Source organism: Choloepus didactylus, chromosome X (assembly GCF_015220235.1).
Source record: "Choloepus didactylus isolate mChoDid1 chromosome X, mChoDid1.pri, whole genome shotgun sequence".
Taxonomy (NCBI): Eukaryota; Metazoa; Chordata; class Mammalia; order Pilosa; family Megalonychidae; genus Choloepus; species Choloepus didactylus.
Genome location: NC_051334.1, coordinates 124,790,964 through 124,809,486, shown reverse-complemented (window position 1 = coordinate 124,809,486; position 18,523 = coordinate 124,790,964). Strand labels below are relative to the sequence as shown.

The 18,523-nt window shown below is 42.8% G+C and overlaps 1 protein-coding gene and 1 pseudogene across 4 annotated transcripts in view; one reads left to right on the top strand and one right to left on the bottom strand.

The window, feature by feature from the left end:
• RNF128 (ring finger protein 128) overlaps positions 1-18,523 on the bottom strand; it is a 166,550-nt gene that overhangs the window by 92,348 nt on the left and 55,679 nt on the right. Inside the window, exon 1 of one of the 4 annotated variants that reach the window (XM_037821298.1) lies at positions 14,531-15,339. The exons of 2 other annotated variants lie outside the window; for them this stretch is intronic. In XM_037821298.1, the coding sequence (XP_037677226.1) occupies positions 14,531-15,023 (493 nt within the window). In that variant the 5' untranslated portion in view covers positions 15,024-15,339. Of the gene's footprint in view, positions 1-14,530; positions 15,340-18,523 lie in introns of those variants that run through there. One more of the 4 variants, XM_037821297.1, reaches the window with a different exon arrangement.
• LOC119522709 lies at positions 4,447-5,047 on the top strand (annotated as a pseudogene).

The following is an 18,523-nucleotide window of genomic DNA, read 5'->3' as shown; positions in this document are numbered from 1 at the left end:
TTCGCCACCTTTGTCTCCAGAGCCGAAGAAACCTGCGCTCGAAAGGTAAGTGATCCCCAGGCCCAATATTACATGTGCCCATCCTCAAATCCTGGAAAATCGTACTGTAATTCCCCCAACGAGTACTACTGTGCATACTGGGGGTGTGAAACATTAGCCACTAATTGGAAGCCTCCTGTTCCTAATCATTACCTTACCTTAAAATGAACCCCTACAGGGTGCAAACTCCCTACAGTTAACTGGCTCGGCCAAGAAAGCGAGGAATCCTGCACACATCTTAATCTTACAGTGCAGCTCCCCACTAATCCCTCCTGGTTACTCGGTCAAACTTGGGGCTTCAGAATCTATGAAAAAGAAGCTGACCAAGGATCACTTATTCTCATAAAAAAGGAGGCTGTAAGCCAACCATGCCAAAATACTGCATTAAAAACACCCTCTGGCATAGGTCCCAACCAAGTCCTTAACCCCCTTTATCCACAGCCCTCCAGCCGCACCTCAACTACAAGCAGCGCATCTGGAAACCGCACCTCAGCTACAAACAGCGCATCGCCAACCCCACCACCCCAACCTTTTCTGCCCCCCTCTCATTACTCCTCTCCCCTCCTCGGCCTTATCCAAGCGGCCTTCACCTCAGTGAATTCCTCCAACCCCAATCTTACCTCTTCCTGCTGGCTTTGCCTCTCCACCTCCTCCTCCCTGTATGAGCCTGTCGCCTCCAACCTTTCCTTTTCAGAAAATACAGAAGACAGCCCCTCAGAATGCAATTGGAATACCTCTGCCGTCCCCCTAACCTTTCATTCAGTCTCCTTTACAGGAAAGTGCATCCGCCCTCGCTCAAGTAACTCTCCCAACCTCACAGCTTGTGCCAACTACTCATCTCCCAGCAGCTCTGCCAAATTTCTCATTCCTCATAACTCCTCCCAATGGCTCTGCTCCTCTACAGGACTTACCCCCTGCCTTAACGTGCAAACCATCAATATAACTAAAGAAACTTGCCTCCTAATTGTCCTTATCCCTAGGGTCCTGTACCACAGCGAGGAAGACTTCTTCCTCCACCTGGAAACAACTGCAGCTCCTGCCCCTCTGCAAAAGCAAGAGCCCATCACCGTCCTCACGATTGCCTCCCTCCTAGGTCTTGCAGGCGCTGGCACCGGAATCGCTGCATTAGCCAGTCAAGGCTCCGCCCTAACTCACCTCCGGGCGGCTGTTGACGAGGACATTCGTCACCTACAAGACGCTATTTCCCATCTTAAAAATTCTGTCAATTCCCTCTCTGAGGTCGTGCTCCAAAACCGCCGAGGTCTCGACCTTCTCCTCCTCAAAGAAGGAGGCCTTTGCGCCGCCCTAGGAGAAGAGTGCTGTGTATATGCCAATTCCACAGGTCTCGCCGAAGACAGCCTAAAAAAGGTCCGAGAGGGACTAGAACAACGCAAAAGAAACCGTGAAACCACCAACTATTGGTCCCACATCTTTACCCCCCTCCTCCCATACCTCCTCCCTCTCATCGGCCCCCTACTAATGATTATTCTAGCTCTCACCCTAGGGCCCTGCATTATCCGCAGAATTGTCCAGCTTGCTAAGAACCAAGCCAATGCTGTCTTTTCATCATTTGTGCAAGTCCAGTATCAACAACTTGCCTCCACTGAAGAAGCTGACCCTCCACAGCGTCGCCACCCTCGTCCATCCCGCAAGCAGCGAGGCCCCTCTCGAACGCCCGGGCGCCGCACCAACGTCGAGCTCCAGCCTCTCTAACTACCATCTACCCCTATCCCCTCCCCCACCTCCCCTTTCCCTCATCCCTTGGCGGATCTCTCCGGTAAGCTTCTTCCTCTAATTAGAAAAGAAGGGGGAAATGCGGGACACTGTTATCGAGTTCCAACTTGGCGGGCCTGGGCCAGGGGAACTGATCAGCCCCTAGGAAAGGTAGTGGGGCACGGGTGGTAGCGCCCTCCACGGCCCCCCGGGCCTGAGAAAGTGGAGCCGAATGCAGGCCCCATTTCCTCACCCCAAAGTAAAACCGTCAGGGGAAGCTTGCCGGAAAAAACCGCCCCCTTTACCTTGCCCGCCCACTCCCCGTTACCGGAGCAACTCCCGCCCCTTTTCAAACAACCTCCGCGCCCTCTCAGAACCAATCCAAGCCTTTAACCCTTACAGCTACCCCGCCCTCTAAACCGCCCGATATAAGCTTGTACTCTCCCCTAATAAACTCTCTTGGCTTCTTCACCCTAAAAGAAACGTGTCCCGCCTGTTCCTTCTCGCCGCCCTCCACACCTTGCACGCCTCCGCCAGGGACCGGGCCCAGTCCCCCGCCTCGCCCTCGCCTCCGGGAAAGAGCCCCCGCCGCCGGTACCCTCCGAGCAACGCCGAGAGCCGAGGGTTCAGCAACCGGCCGCCCCCCCCCCCCAGACGAGTCAACTGCGACCGCACCTGGAAGATCGGAAAGCAGTGACACGAACAGATATCTGCACGCCAATGTTCATAGCAGCATTATTCACAATTGCCAAGAGATGGAAACAACCCAAATGTCCTTCAACAGATGAGTGGATAAATAAAATGTGGTATATACACACGATGGAATACTACGCGGCAGTAAGAAGGAACAATCTCGTGAAACATATGACAACATGGATGAACCTTGAAGACATAATGCTGAGCGAAATAAGCCAGGCACAAAAAGAGAAATATTATATGCTACCACTAATGTGAACTTTGAAAAATGTAAAACAAATGGCTTATAATGTAGAATGTAGGGGAACTAGCAATAGAGAGCAATTAAGGAAGGGGGAACAATAATCCAAGAAGAACAGTTAAGCTATTTAACGTTCTGGGGATGCCCAGAAATGACTATGGTCTGTTAATTTCTGATGGATATAGTAGGAGCAAGTTCACAGAAATGTTGCTATATTATGTAACTTTCTTGGGGTAAAGTAGGAACATGTTGGAAGTTAAGCAGTTATCTTAGGTTAGTTGTCTTTTTCTTACTCCCTTGTTATGGTCTCTTTGAAATGTTCTTTTATTGTATGTTTGTTTTCTTTTTAACTTTTTTTTCATACAGTTGATTTAAAAAAGAAGGGAAAGTTAAAAAAAAAAAAAAAAAGAAAGAAAGAAAAACAAGGAAAAAAAAAAGATGTAGTGCTCCCTTGAGGAGCCTGTGGAGAATGCAGGGGTATTCGCCTACCCCACCTCCATGGTTGCTAACATGACCACAGACATAGGGGACTGTTGGTTTGATGGGTTGAGCCCTCTACCACAGGTTTTACCCTTGGGAAGACGGTTGCTGCAAAGGAGAGGCTAGGCCTCCCTATGGTTGTGCCTAAGAACCTCCTCCCGAATGCCTCTTTGTTGCTCAGATGTGGCCCTGTCTCTCTAGCTAAGCCAACTTGAAAGGTGAAATCACTGCCCTCCCCCCTACATGGGATCAGACACCCAGGGGAGTGAATATCCCTGGCAACGTGGAATATGACTCCCGGGGAGGAATGTAGACCTGGCATCGTGGGACGGAGAACATCTTCTTGACCAAAAGGGGGATGTGAAAGGAAATGAAATAAGCTTCAGTGGCAGAGAGAATCCAAAAGGAGCCGAGAGGTCACTCTGGTGGGCACTCTTATGCACACTTTAGACAACCCTTTTTAGGTTCTAAAGAATTGGGGTAGCTGGTGGTGGATACCTGAAACTATCAAACTATAACCCAAAACCCATGAATCTCGAAGACAGTTGTATAAAAATGTAGCTTATGAGGGGTGACAATGGGATTGGGAAAGCCATAAGGACCACACTCCACTTTGTCTAGTTTATGGATGGATGAGTAGAAAAATAGGGGAAGGAAACAAACAGACAAAGGTACCCAGTGTTCTTTTTTACTTCAATTGCTCTTTTTCACTCTAATTATTATTCTTGTTATTTTTGTGTGTGTGCTAATGAAGGTGTCAGGGATTGATTTGGGTGATGAATGTACCACTATGTAATGGTACTGTAAACAATCGAAAGTACGATTTGTTTTGTTTGACTGCGTGGTATGTAAATATATCTCAATAAAATGAAGATTAAAAAAAAAAGTAAAACATATTCATTATAGGAAATTCAGAAGATACAGAAAAACAATAATGAAGAAAACGATAATCACCCATAATTCCACCAATCAGAAATAATCAGAAACCAGAAATAACAAAAGGTGTATTTTCTTTACAAAAGTTAAGACATTTTTAGTTGCAAGCATCATTTAACTAAGCTACTCCCACATTTTGTCTGAAATGACAAATTAATATCTTGAGAAAGACACACATATGTGCGTGCACACACACACACACACAGACACACACCAGGTGTGTTCTAATACCATGTTCTTTCAGGAAAGGTAAAAACGAATAGGGTTAACTCAAAATCATTGATTTGTCTTTTTTTTCCTTCTGGCGGCAGCCACCAGTTCTAGCTCAAAGGTAAGCCAAGATGGGTGCTTACAAGTACATACAGGAGTTACAGAGGAAGAAGCAGTCCTATGCAATATGCTTCTTCTGAGGGTCCGCTGCTGGCAGTACTGCCAGCTCTCTGCATTCCACAGGGCCCCCTGTCCCACCTGGCCCAGTAAAGTGCACAGACTGGGATACAAGGCCAAGCAAGGTTATATTATCTATAGGATTCGAGTGCGCTGTGGTGGCCACAAAATGGTGCAACCTATGGCAAGCCTGTCCATCATGGTGATAACCAGCTTAAGTTTGCTCAAGGCCTTCAGCTGTTGCTGAGGAGCAAGCTGGATACCACTGTGAGGCGCTGAGAGTCCTGAATTCTTACTGGGTTGGTGAAGATTCCACAGACAAATTCTTTGAGGTTATCCTCATTTATCCACTCCATAAAGCTATATCAGAAGAAATCCTGACACCCAGTGGATCACCAAGCCAGACCACAAGCACAGGGAGATGTATGGGGTGATGTCTGCAGGCCCCAAGAGCCATGGCCTTCGAAAGGGCCACAAGTTCACCACACCATAGGTGGTTCTCTCCGTGCAGCTTGGAGAAGGCGCAATACTCTCCAGCTCCACTGTTACCGCTAACATAAGTAATGTTTTAAAATTCACATATAATAAACAATTTAGGACAGTCCTGTCTACTTAAAAGTGTTCTTTGTTAAAACAGTAGTTGTCTGCAGACTGTTTCATGAGTATATTGTCAAATTATCAAATTATGAAAGTTACAGTGTGATAATGTTTGAAGACTATAAAGTGATGGTGTGTATTTTTTCTAGTTAGATAAACAATTTTGTCTTTGCTTTATCTTATTAGGGAGTTATATATCAGTGTTTTAAAATGCCATGCTGTGTGGTATAATAGGTGTAAAATAAATTCTTTAAAAGAGAGTTGAAAAAAATCACTGATTTGTACTAAGTTGAGCACTCAAGCATTAAAACCAAGTAAATCAGGACTAGATTCTGAACCTAATAACCTCAATCAAGTCAGGTTTCCCATAGCTAGCATGAATCACCAAACTCTTTTTGAAAGAAATAGATATTGTAATAAGCCTATGGGTAAATTCAAGAAGTAACTATACACCATGATGTTTAGAAAGGCTAGCATACAGTTGAAAGAGAAAAAGAGCAGGAAATGGAATAATGACAAAGGGCCCTTGTGCTCTGCTTGGCCTATAGGGCTCCAAAGTGGGTGGCATTAACAGCAAAGTGTGTCAACTCTGAGCTGGCTTAGGAACTGCACCAAAAAGTACATGTGTCCTGTGCTTGGTAATAACTGCCTAAAGCATATAGCTGAGGATGGCCACAATGACATTGCTCCAGTGCAGTGAAGGAGACTGTTTTTGTGGGTGACTAGGCTCCTACCATATCCTGCAAGAGGTCATTCTTTTAGAAGACAAAACTGACCACTGGTTGAATAAAAAAATTCTGCATCTTGGGGTGCAAGGAGAGCTTTTAGAGTTCTGGTACTGTTCTTTTTATTGACCTGTGGTCTGGTTACATAGGTGTGTTTGCTTTGTGAAAATTCATTGTACACCTATGATTTATGTACTTTCTTTGTATGTATGTCATACTTCAATAAAATTTACATATACAATGTAAAAAAAAAACTTTTGTTTTTGTGATACCACTATAAATTCTGGGGAACACTCCAACAATAATTTAAAGTTCAGCAGCTATCATGATAAAAGAAAGACCATTTTAGTCAATGAGGTACTACTTACTCAAGCAACAGGGAAACCTGTATAAACCTCAATTAGACATCAGCTATAGGAATACTGTGGGAGAAAAAGGAATTAAAGCACAAATGGTGCTCAAACCCTTCAAAAGACCAAGACAACAATAAGCAATGCATATGGGTTAGACCACATCACATTTACAACTGTCAAGTGTATTTTTCCGTATATATTTTCCATGTGCAGCATATTTTGGTTCATTTTAAATGCCCCAATTCACACATCTCCCTATCACCATCTTTCTACTTCTCTGCTGCTAGCTAACAGAAGTGAGGCTCTATCTCCCTAAGTCAAAGGCTACCACCTCAACTACAAGCAATCTTTTCTTCTATTTTTAATGACATGGGGAAATGCTTACAATAAAAGGCAGGATACAAAACTGTGTATACAGTATGATTACAATTCTTTAAATAATATATATGCAGAGCAAAAGAAAAGAAAACAAAAACACACCCAAATGCTAAAATGGTTATATCTACAGATTTTAAATTTTTTTCTGTTTTTTCTTAATATTACATTAATATCCACGAAAAACTAAACATTATGATAAAAGTAGGATAAAATCTATAATTGAATGGGAAAAGAGACAAGAAGGAAGTATACTAAAATATGGATGATGTTATCTGTGTTATGGAATTATGAGTAATTTTAATTTTCAGTTTTATACTTTTCTGCATGTTCCAAGTTTTCTACAAGGAGTATTATTAATTTTCTAATCAGAAAGTAACTTAATAAATGTCTTCAGTACTCTCCTCTCTTTCTTCCATCTAAGACTTGGAACGAAGATAAAATGTGGCATTCTGTATGTGATAACACACATCTTCCAGAGAATGGAAAAAATATTCATGTGCTTAAAAAAACAATTCACTGATCAAGCTATATCCCTGGTATTTTTAAGGGTTTTATTTTATGTTATAGAATTCCACATTTGCAGGGAGCTAAATTTATCGTGGTCTGTGCTGTCGCGAAAACCTCGAAAGTGGAGGCTCACATAGCGAGATGACCCGAAGTTGTTCTGCAGTGGGCTGCAGCACCCGGGACACCGTGCTGAGCCGGGAGCGTGGCCTCTCCTTCCACCAGTGCGTATTTCCAACTGATACCATACAGCGGTCAAAATGGATAAGGGCTGTTAATCGTGTGGACCCCAGAAGCAAAAAGATTTGGATCCCAGGACCAGGTGCTATACTATGTTCCAAACATTTTCAAGAAAGTGACTTTGAGTCATATGGAATGAGAAGAAAGCTGAAAAAAGGAGCTGTGCCATCAGTTTCTCTATACAAGGTTCCTCAAGCTGCACACCTTAAAGGTAAAGCAAGGCAGAAAATCCTAAAACAGCCACTTCCAGATAATTCTCAAGAGGTTGCTACCGAGGATCATAACTATAGTTTGAGGACACCTTTGACTATAGGTGCAGAGAAACTGGCTGAGGTGCAACAAATGTTACAAGTGTCCAAAAAAAGACTTATTTCTGTAAAAAACTACAGGCTGATCAAGAAGAGAAGGGGCTTACGGTTAATTGATGCACTTGTAGAAGAGAAACTACTTTCTGAAGAAACAGAGTGTCTTCTACGAGCAGTTTTCAGATTTTAAATGGGAGTTGTATAACTGGAGAGAAACAGCTGAGTACTCTACAGAAATGAAACAATTTGCATGCACACTCTACTTGTGCGGTAGCAAAGTCTACGATTACGTAAGAAAGATTCTTAAGTTACCTCATTCTTCTATCCTCAGAACTTGGTTATCCAAATGCAAACCCAGTCCAGGTTTCAACAGCGACAGTTTTTCCTTTCTTCAACAAAGAGTAGAGAATGGAAACCAGCTGTATCAATATTGTTCACTGATAATAAAGGGTATATCTCTCAAGCAACAACTTCAGTGGGACCCCAGCAGTCACCATTTGCAAGGGTTTATGGACTTTGGTCTTGGCAAACTTGATGCTGATGAAACACCACTCGCCTCGGAAACTATTTTGTTAATGGCAGTGGGTACTTTTGGTCATTGGAGAACACCTCTTGGTTATTTTTTTGTAAATAGGACATCTGGATATTTGCAAGCTCAGCTGCTTCGTCTAACTATCGGCAAACTTAGTGACATAGGGATCACAGTTCTGGCTGTTACATCTGATGCTACTGCTCACAGTGTCCAAATGGCAAAAGCCTTGGGGATACGTATTGATGGAGACAACATGAAGTGTACGTTTCAGCATCCTTCATCTTCTAGTCAACAGATTGCATACTTTTTTGATTCTTGCCACTTGCTTAGATTAATAAGAAATGCATTTCAGTATTTTCAAAGCATTCAGTTTATTAATGGCATGGCACATTGGCAACACCTTGTGGACTTAGTGGAACTAGAGGAACAGGAATTATCAAGTTTGGAAAGAATCCCAAGTAAATTTCCAAATTTGAAAAATCATGTACTGAAAATGAATTGTGCTGCCCAACTCTTCAGTGAGAGTGTAGCCAGTGCATTAGAATGTTTGCTGTCATTAGGCTTGCCTCCTTTTCAAAACTGTATTGGTACCATCCATTTTCTACGCTTAATTAACAATCTGTTTGATGTTTTTAATAGTAGGAACTATTACGGAAAGGGACTTAAAGGACCTCTGTTGCCTGAAACTTACGGTAAAATAAACCATGTGTTAATTGAGAAAAAAAAAAAAAAAAAAAGAATTCCACATTTGCAAACATGTCCAATGGAGACCTTTTAACTGAAGACATAAATTGAATGCAAGTGTAGATAGTTTTTCATACATAAAAAGCAATACAGAGGGAAAGTTCAATATAAAAAAACAATTGTCACTATTTCCTTGTTACCTAGTTCATTTTGCCATTAAAATCCTTAAGGGAGTTCAACCCATAAACTGGTCCATGATGGAGTTCACCATAGAAATTAGGGAACCTGTAATCTTAAAGTACTTGTGGGCTCTTATTCCTCCTACTAGACTCTCCATTCCTTAAGAAGCCAAGGGCTCTATCTTAATTATTTTATACCCTCAGTCACCAAGCACAGTACCTTGCATACAGTAGACCCTCAATAAATACTCAATGAATTGAATTGTAATCAGCTTCCATTAGATAAGTTTCTAGTGAATCTTACGATTCTCTGGCATTAGAGTTCTTGGGCGTTCGATGCAGTTCAACAAGCATTTCTAGAGCACATACAGTACAAAGGTTCCCATGGGAAATGTGAATATTAGCAAAATGTTAAAATAATTACAATCCAGTAGGAAGGAGTAATATGCAAATAAATAACTACCAAAAATGCAGGAAGTGCTGCAGAGACGGAGTGCTATGGGAGCAAAGAGAAGAGATTGTTTTTGGTGTGGGCTGTGCTGGGAAGAGAAAAAAAGAGTTAAGAAAAGCTTCAAAGATAAAGGAGTATTTGTATTGGTATTGTAGGATGGTGGGTTTTTGACCAGTGGGAAGAAAAGGGTATGAAAGCAAAAGCAGAAAATAAGCAAAGGAATGACAATGGGAAAAGATAGAGTATGTTTAGGGATCAGCTACAGGTTTGGCTGAAGCATAGGTGGTACTTACCATGACAGAAGATGGATGGAAAGCTTTAAAAGTAGGGTGGGACTAGATTTTTAAGAGTCTTGTATGCAATGCTAAGAAATGTAGTCTAAATTTTATAAGTGATGGGCTTTTCAGCAATGGTATATACAGTAATCAGAACTCTGCTCTGGTGGTAATGTGGAAGAAGAACTGGAGGGAGGAAAAATATGGAGGCAGGGAGATCAATCAGGAAGTTAAGATACTAGTTCCCGAGAGAAGACAAAGGAACTGAAAGCAAAGTAATAACAGTTGCAATGGAGAAGGGAACATATGTGGAAAGATTTAAAGTGACAGAATCAAGTGGCTGTCGCAGCTCTTTATTAGAGGGGGAGAATTAGGGGTCTGGGTATAGTTGCAAGGAAAAAGAGGTGTTAGACGAATGAATTACTGAAACAAAATAAATGATATAAAAGAGGGGCAAGTGGAAAAGCAAGACTGCAAGGCGACAGTTTCAAAGAAGTGGTAGTCAACAGTATCAAATAGAGAACCGCAGGGATATCAAGAAGATGCATTTGGAAATAGATTTTGGCATGGTATTTTACATTGGTTTATTACCACTCAATCCCTTCTCATCTTCTTTTGTACCTATCACTCTACTAAAGATGATTCTTTTCAAAGGCAATTTCCTAGGGAAAAAAAAAACAGAATAAAAACTAAATATAAAGGGGTTGAGAAAGGATTAGGTGATGACAAACCAGTGCAAAATACTATTCCAAAGTCCTTTGTGAATGGAAAGAAGATTGATAGCTTGAGGGGGAAGCAGTTATTTGAGAAAAGAAAGAAAAATGCAAGAGGGCCAAGCGACCATTTTCTGTAAAGAATTCAGTCTATCCACCCCATACCTAAAGCATTCAAGTTAGGATTTCAGGTAATGTGAACCTTAAAGTACTCATTTTCATTTAAAAATATGTTATGCAAACATAAAATTCAATTTCCATTATCTAAAATACCTCTATCTTTAAACCTGTGACAGAAATTAATAGCAGCTTCCTATACGCTAGGCACTGTGTTAAATACTTTATCTGCATTATCTCATTTAATCCCAGCAACATTATGAGGCAAGTTTATTATTTCACCCATATTACATAGGAGAAAACAGAGACTTAGAGAAGTAAAATGACTGGCCTGAGATTTTAAAAATAGTAATTAGCAGAGCCCAACCTCTTAACAAATATGCTCTACTGTCTTTCAACAATGTAGACAAGCAACCCTGTTATATATCAAACTGTATGCCATTGAAGACCACCAAATTATTAACTTGACCTGCTTGGTTCATTCACATTTTCACAGCCCTCAAGAATAATGCTCTCCTGCCATTCCTTTACCTATGTTTGAAGTTCTTGTAAATGTGTCATGGATTAGGAAGGTTGTAACTCAGCATGGGTCTTTGAATAAATTCAGGCCTGCACATGTTCACTCAAAGAAAACTGTGCAAGCAAATACACACACCACTTCAACTTGCAGTCTGTGCTCAATTAGACAGCAGGCAAAGCTCAGGCCCATGTGCTTGGCAAGAGCAGAGTAGTTAGTTGTGCAATAACGAAAGGATGTGTAATGTGTCTCACTGTGACAATCCTACATGTTAGATGGCTTTAGTGCTTACTCTAGGTTTTGGCTGCTTCTTAACTGATTTTCATATATAAGATAAAGAATCTGAATAGTATTTCAACTTTGAAACCAAAATTTCCTAATTTTCTTCCAGGTTTCTGGATTAATTTGATTGAATAATATCCTGAGATTACAAGGCAAGCTGTTAATACATACCTATCATTTGGAATTAGTTATCTGTTTAATCAGGATTTTCTGGATACTTTGCAACCAAAATAAAATATACATAAATAAACTGCACGGGCTAATACAAAGCTAACTTCTGTCAAATTTTAGTATACATCAAAACACCCTAAATTTCCTAGTTGATTGCTTTTATGTAGTGGAGTTTCTCTCCTCTAAACAAAAGTTTTAAAGCAACTGCTCTAAACCAGTTAGTTCTTTTACTTGAAACAAATGGGTCTTCATGGTCATAGATAGGACTGTGATAGGTGAGAGTGTGGATGCCTTAGCTCAAGCTCAAACAAAGGACAAACTATTCAAGTCCAAACCCCTGTAAAGAGTGGGTGACAGATTTTGTAAACAAAGACATCAATGGCTTTTCCATATTTGGTGGTCCTTGTATAATTTAAGGCAATAAATATTGACTTAATCAACACTCAAACCCCAGTCCTGCCTCTCTGCCACTACGATCCAAGATAAATCATTTTTGACCAGAGATTACAATGAATCCGAGGCTTACTCCCAGGAATGAGCAAAGCAAACAATAAAGCACTTTGCAAACAAATATTCAACAACACGTGGATGAAATGCAAAGTGATTTTTTTCCTCTGTGTTGAAAAGAAGTTTCTCCAGGAGTTCGAGGAGAAAATGTGATTCCGTAAATCATGTAATCTGCTAGCTTTTTTTGACTTGTTAACCTAATGGCAAACTTTACTATAGTTATCGTCTGAGATAATAATGCATTTTTACAGTGTCAACATACCTTTCTGAGTGTAGTTTAATTAAGTGGTAAGATATTTAGGGCTTTATTCATACACAGTGTCCTGAAACAAGACAGCCATGATTAGATTCCCATTGCATTCATGTCTTGAAATTGACAGTTGCAGTCATATATTTTACCTTAAATTTTTGCATCATTTTAGCATTAACCTATCATAATAACTAACATTCACTGGGTGTTTATTATGTTTTAAGTAGATCACATATATTATCTGTAATAATCACAACAATGTAAATATTATCACCATCTTACAGATGGGGAAACAGAGACTCAGCAAAGTTAGACAATCTGACCAAGGATACAAAGCTATTATGTGGTAAATCTAGAATTTGATTCCCAATCTTGACCACAATGCCTACACTTGCCTAGCACACCATATTGCCTCTGAAAGTATAAGTATGATATATTTAGAGCACATGGCACATAGTGGGAGTGCAAAAAAATTAATTTCATGTCCCCTAAAACTATCAGTTTAATATAAGTCTACATTCTTAACAGAAGTGGAATGAAAACAGTCCAAGTAGGGACTCTAATTCAAGAATGTTCTTCAACTCTATATCATTTATGCGAGTGACTCTCATTTGGAGGAAATAAAACCTTTGCATTTGGATAACCAACTGGAATGTAAAGACTTTAAAAATTACTATGTCCTTATTCTTTATTTTTATTAGCCTTTAAAAAGTAATTTCAGTCTAATCAATAAATTATCAATCAAGAAACATACAGTTGCTCCTTTAATCAATATAAAAGCTATGAATCACAACATTTTAGAGCTGGAAGGGATCTTCGAGTTCATCTAGCTCTCTTTTGTCTCTGCACACTCTGCCAGCTTGGTCTCCATTCCCTACTGCTATACTACCATTTGACATAGAGTAATTTGTTCAAGGTCACAAAGCTTGTAGAAGCAAAGAAAGGGCTAAAAGAACTTAAATCTTCCAAGTTCCAGATCAGTGCTCTATTACACTACCCAGCCACTCAATACAAGTGCTCTCTTGACAGGTTCAGTCATACTGTTTTAAGCAAAACAAAAACTTCTAGCAGTTAAATGAGCAGATTCATCTCTCCATGACTCCTAAAAGGCTAATCCTACCAGCTTACCTTTACTGAGAGTAGATGATGTCCCGGGCTGTGTGCTAAAGTCTTTATGGGCCTAATTTCATTTCATCCCCACAAACCCGTATGGTAGTTCTTTCTTATTATTCATTCCCATTTGACTCATGAAGGAACTCAGTCTCCAAAACTTAAAATCTTCAAATAAGTTGCCCAAGGTCACAGAACTACTAAGCAATGGAGCTGTAATTTGAATCAAGGTCTGACTGGAGACACAACTATTAACAATAACTATAATATACACACGTCTCTTCCTTTTATCACCAAAAATCTGAGGCCAAGGATCTGTGTGTGTGTGTGTGTGTGTGTGTGTGTGTGTGTGTGTGTGTGTACCTAATCTCACAATGATGGAGGTTTCCGGAAAGGTAATAGAAGGGGGTAAAATACTAACCCACGCCATCTCTACAAATTTAAGAACTACCTGGACTACTTTTTCCAAAATCTAGGCCTTTGTTATCCTCGGGCATAAACCTTCTTTTTCAATAACATTAATTACCTGTTTTGCAACTCAAAAATCTAAATCAGATTTTTCAGAGGAAAACGAAAGCACTGATACCAGCAAACTCTTGGACCCGAGACCACTGAACAGATGCAAGCCCAAGAGCTAAAGCAAAGTTTCCACCAAAATTGCAACAAGGTTAACAGGGCACAGTAACACAATTTTGTACCTGATATCTAGGAAACATGGAGAGAAAAACGGAGAAAAAGAAGTAAATCTGCTGCTGGCCTGAGGTTGTTGAACAGGAAAGAGGAAGTCTTCTCTCCAGTCATTTCAAAGTCAATGCCCACCACCACTTAATCAGAGGCCAGGCACCCGCGTCAAACGCCGCGCAAAGGGGACGCAAAGAGCCTAAACAGTCTTCTGCCCGATTTGCCAGCCTCCGCACCCCGTTTGTCCTATCCTTTTCCACAAGAAAGGCTAATTCTGAAGGATTTTTCCTCCCAACCCCCATGCGTGGTAAATCTTGGGAAGGGGAGGATCCTGCTTCACTCGGTGGGGACAGAAAGGGCACCCGTTTTCCTTTAGAGCACAGGGTTGGGGGGCAGAGGAGAGCAGTGAGTAAAATAAACTGGCACGAGTGGGGTGTGGAGGGGTGCAATTTAGCAGCTGCACTCACCCGGGTGAGACATGGGGATGACCTCATTGCGGGTCCCCGGGAAGTTAAAAATGACGGCCCCAGACGCCCCTCTCTCGTAAGCCAGATGGATCTTGTCTGCGAAGGTGCAGCCCCCACCGCGCTGGATGAGGGCCAACCAAGAGACTTGCACGGTGCTTCCCAAGTCCCCTGGGATCGTGGGCACCGTGAAATTCGTGTGCGGGTTACAGGCGTTGAGAGCCCCCGGCCCGTCGGGCGGTACCAGGACTCCAGCCACGGGCTCGAGCGGCGAGTCTTGGCCGTACACGCCCTCCTCGCTCAGCTCCCACACCGTACGGTTCACTCCGGTGTGCGGAACCCGCCAGGACACGTTGAGGTACGCGGTCCACACTGCCTCGGCCCCACGGGATCCCGGAGTGTACAGACTCAGAGTCAGCAAGAAGCACCACGCCAGCAACCAAGAAAAGCCGCAGCCACCGCGGCAGGAGCCCCCGGCCCCGGGCGGCGGCCCCATGGCGCGCGCTCTCCGCGGTTCCCTAGGGCCCCTCCTAGGCGTCCTCCTTGCGCTCGGCAGGACCCGGCCTCAACCAGGTGAGTGCCAGGTGGGGAGCGAGCCGGGAGAGGCTGGCGCCCGCCGCGACCTAGGTCTGAGCCGAGAGGCACGTAGCGTCGGTAGAGATGTTGCCGCAGATGCAGATCTTAGCATCTCCAGTCCTCTTCGCTACTGCCGCGGCCCCGTTGGGCTCTAGGGTTTTAGCATGAAGCTCCGCCCAGCCGACTCCGGGTAGAGGTGGCTGGGAGGGAGGAAAGGATACTGCGGGATCCGCCTCTTAAAAGGGTAACTGGATGGGGCGGCATTAGAGTGAGAACTGTGACTGTGTGGCCAGGTGTGTTGCGTTGTTTTATAAAAAATGGACAGGTGAGAAACTAGAGAATCAGCGAACATAAGAGCTTTCCGGTAGGATTCGAGTCCGTTTTGAATCGCAAGAACACATTTTCTCTCCTAACATTTGCCTAAAAGGGTCTTTCAGGCTTAAGGTACGTCTAAAAGCGCTGATCCGAAGGGTCTGAGTTGTAGTCGAGAGAATTTGGGTATGTGGGTGGTGCTGGGGTCAGGCTGTTTACTGATTCTCCAGGTAGAGCCGGGGGCGGGGGGCGCAGGAAAAGCTAGTTATCCTTTCTCGCTGGTCCCAAATTGCACCTTTCTTCTTTCCAGCTCCAAACCAGCGTCATACATGGATATTGCCTTCTTACAGTTATCCCAGACTAAATATACTGCATCAGATGCCCCTTCTAAAAGAAATCTTGTCCTCAAAAAAGAATTCTTACCTTTTTCACACACCCCATAACTAAGCCTCTTTTCTTCACCTTCCACAAACTAGGTTTACCCAAAGGATATGCCTGCACCATTCCTGACATAATCTTTATCCATTTCCTACTATCTAAAAGGAGCCTGCCCCATCTGAGCAATTCATACTCATGGCACTATTTCATTATGACTTACCCTTACTTGAAGTGTACAATTTTTGCCTCCCCTGTCAACTATTACTTTGTAGATACTCAATAAAAGTGGGTTGGGGAGGCGGGGCAAGATGGCAGACTGGTGAGCTGTATGTTTTAGTTACTCCTCCAGGAAAGTAGGTAAAAAGCCAGGAACTGCGTGGACTGGACACCACAGAGCAATCTGTCTTTGGGCATACTTCATACAACACTCATGAAAACGTGGAACTGCTGAGATCAGCGAAATCTGTAAGTTTTTGCGGCCAGGGGACCCGCGCCCCTCCCTGCCAGGCTCAGTCCCGGGGGAGGAGGGGCTGTCAGCTCCAGGAAGGAGAGGGGAGAATTGCAGTGGCTGCTCTTATCGGAAACTCATTCTACTGATTCAAACTCCAACCATAGATAGACTGAGACCAGACACCAGAGACTCTGAGAGCAGCCAGCCCAGCAGAGAGGAGACAAGCATAGAAAAAAAACAACACGAAAAACTCCAAAATAAAAGCAGAGGATTTTTGGAGTTCTGGTGAACACAGAAAGGGGAAGGGCGGAGATCAGGCCTTGAGGCGCATATGCAAATCCCGAAGCAAGGCTGATCTCTCTGCCCTGTGAACCTTTCCTTAATGGCCCTGGTTGCTTTGTCTATTAGCATTTCAATAACCCATTAGATCTCTGAGGAGGGCCGTTTTTTTTTTTTTTTTTTTTTTTTAATCCTTTTTGCTTTTTCTAAAACAATTACTCTAAGAAGCTCAATACAGAAAGCTTCAAAGAATTGAAATTTGGGCACGTCAAGTCATGAGCAGAACTAAGAGAGCTCTGAGACAAAAGGCAATAATCCAGTGGCTGAGAAAATTCACTAAACAACACAACTTCCCAAGAAAAGGGGGGTGTCCGCTCACAGCCACCATCCTGGTGGACAGGAAACACTCCTGCCCATCGCCAGCCCCATAGCCCAGAGCTGCCCCAGACAACCCAGTGTGACGGAAGTGCTTCAAATAACAGGCACACACCACAAAACTGGGCGTGGATATTAGCCTTCCCTGCAACCTCAGCTGAATGTCCCAGAGCTGGGAAGGGGGAGCAGTGTGAATTAACAGAGCCCCATTCAGCCATCATTTGAGCAGACTGGGAGCCTCCCAACACAGCCCAGCAGCCCAGAACTGCCCTGGGGGGACGGCACTCACCTGTGACATAGCACAGTCATCCCTCAACAGAGGACCCGGGGTGCACAGCCTGGAAGAGGGGCCCACTTGCAAGTCTCAGGAGCCATACGCCAATACCAAAGACTTGTGGGTCAGTGGCAGAGACAAACTGTGGCAGGACTGAACTGAAGGATTAGACTATTGCAGTAGCTTTAAAACTCTAGGATCATCAGGGAGATTTGATTGTTAGGGCCACCCCCCCCTCCCCGACTGCCCAGAAACACGCCCCACATACAGGGCAGGCAACACCAACTACACACGCAAGCTTGGTACACCAATTGGGCCCCACAAGACTCACTCCCCCACTCACCAAAAAGGCTAAGCAGGGGAGATCTGGCTTGTGGAGAACAGGTGGCTCGTGGACGCCACCTGCTGGTTAGTTAGAGAAAGTGTACTCCACGAAGCTGTAGATCTGATAAATTAGAGATAAGGACTTCAACTGGTCTACAAACCCTAAAAGAACCCTATCAAGTTCAGCAAATGCCACGAGGCCAAAAACAACAGAAAATTATAAAGCATATGAAAAAACCAGACGATATGGATAACCCAAGCCCAAGCACCCAAATCAAAAGACCAGAAGAGACACACCTAGAGCAGCTACTCAAAGAACTAAAGATGAACAATGAGACCATAGTACGGGATATGAAGGAAATCAAGAAGACCCTAGAAGAGCATAAAGAAGACATTGCAAGACTAAATAAAAAAATGGATGATCTTATGGAAATTAAAGAAACTGTTCACCAAATTAAAAATATTCTGGACACTCATAGTACAAGACTAGAGGAAGTTGAACAACGAATCAGTGACCTGGAAGATGACAGAATGGAAAATGAAAGCATAAAAGAAAGAATGGGGAAAAAAATTGAAAAACTCGAAATGGACCTCAGGGATATGATGGATAATATGAAACGTCCGAATATAAGACTCATTGGTGTCCCAGAAGGGGAAGAAAAGGGTAAAGGTCTAGGAAGAGTATTCAAAGAAATTGTTGGGGAAAACTTCCCAAATCTTCTAAACAACATAAATACACAAATCATAAATGCTCAGCGAACTCCAAATAGAATAAATCCAAAAAAACCCACTCCGAGACATATACTGATCACACTGTCAAACATAGAAGAGAAGGAGCAAGTTCTGAAAGCAGCAAGAGAAAAGCAATTCACCACATACAAAGGAAACAGCATAAGACTAAGTAGTGACTACTCAGCTGCCACCATGGAGGCGAGAAGGCAGTGGCACGATATATTTAAAATTCTGAGTGAGAGGAATTTCCAGCCAAGAATACTTTATCCAGCAAAGCTCTCCTTCAAATTTGAGG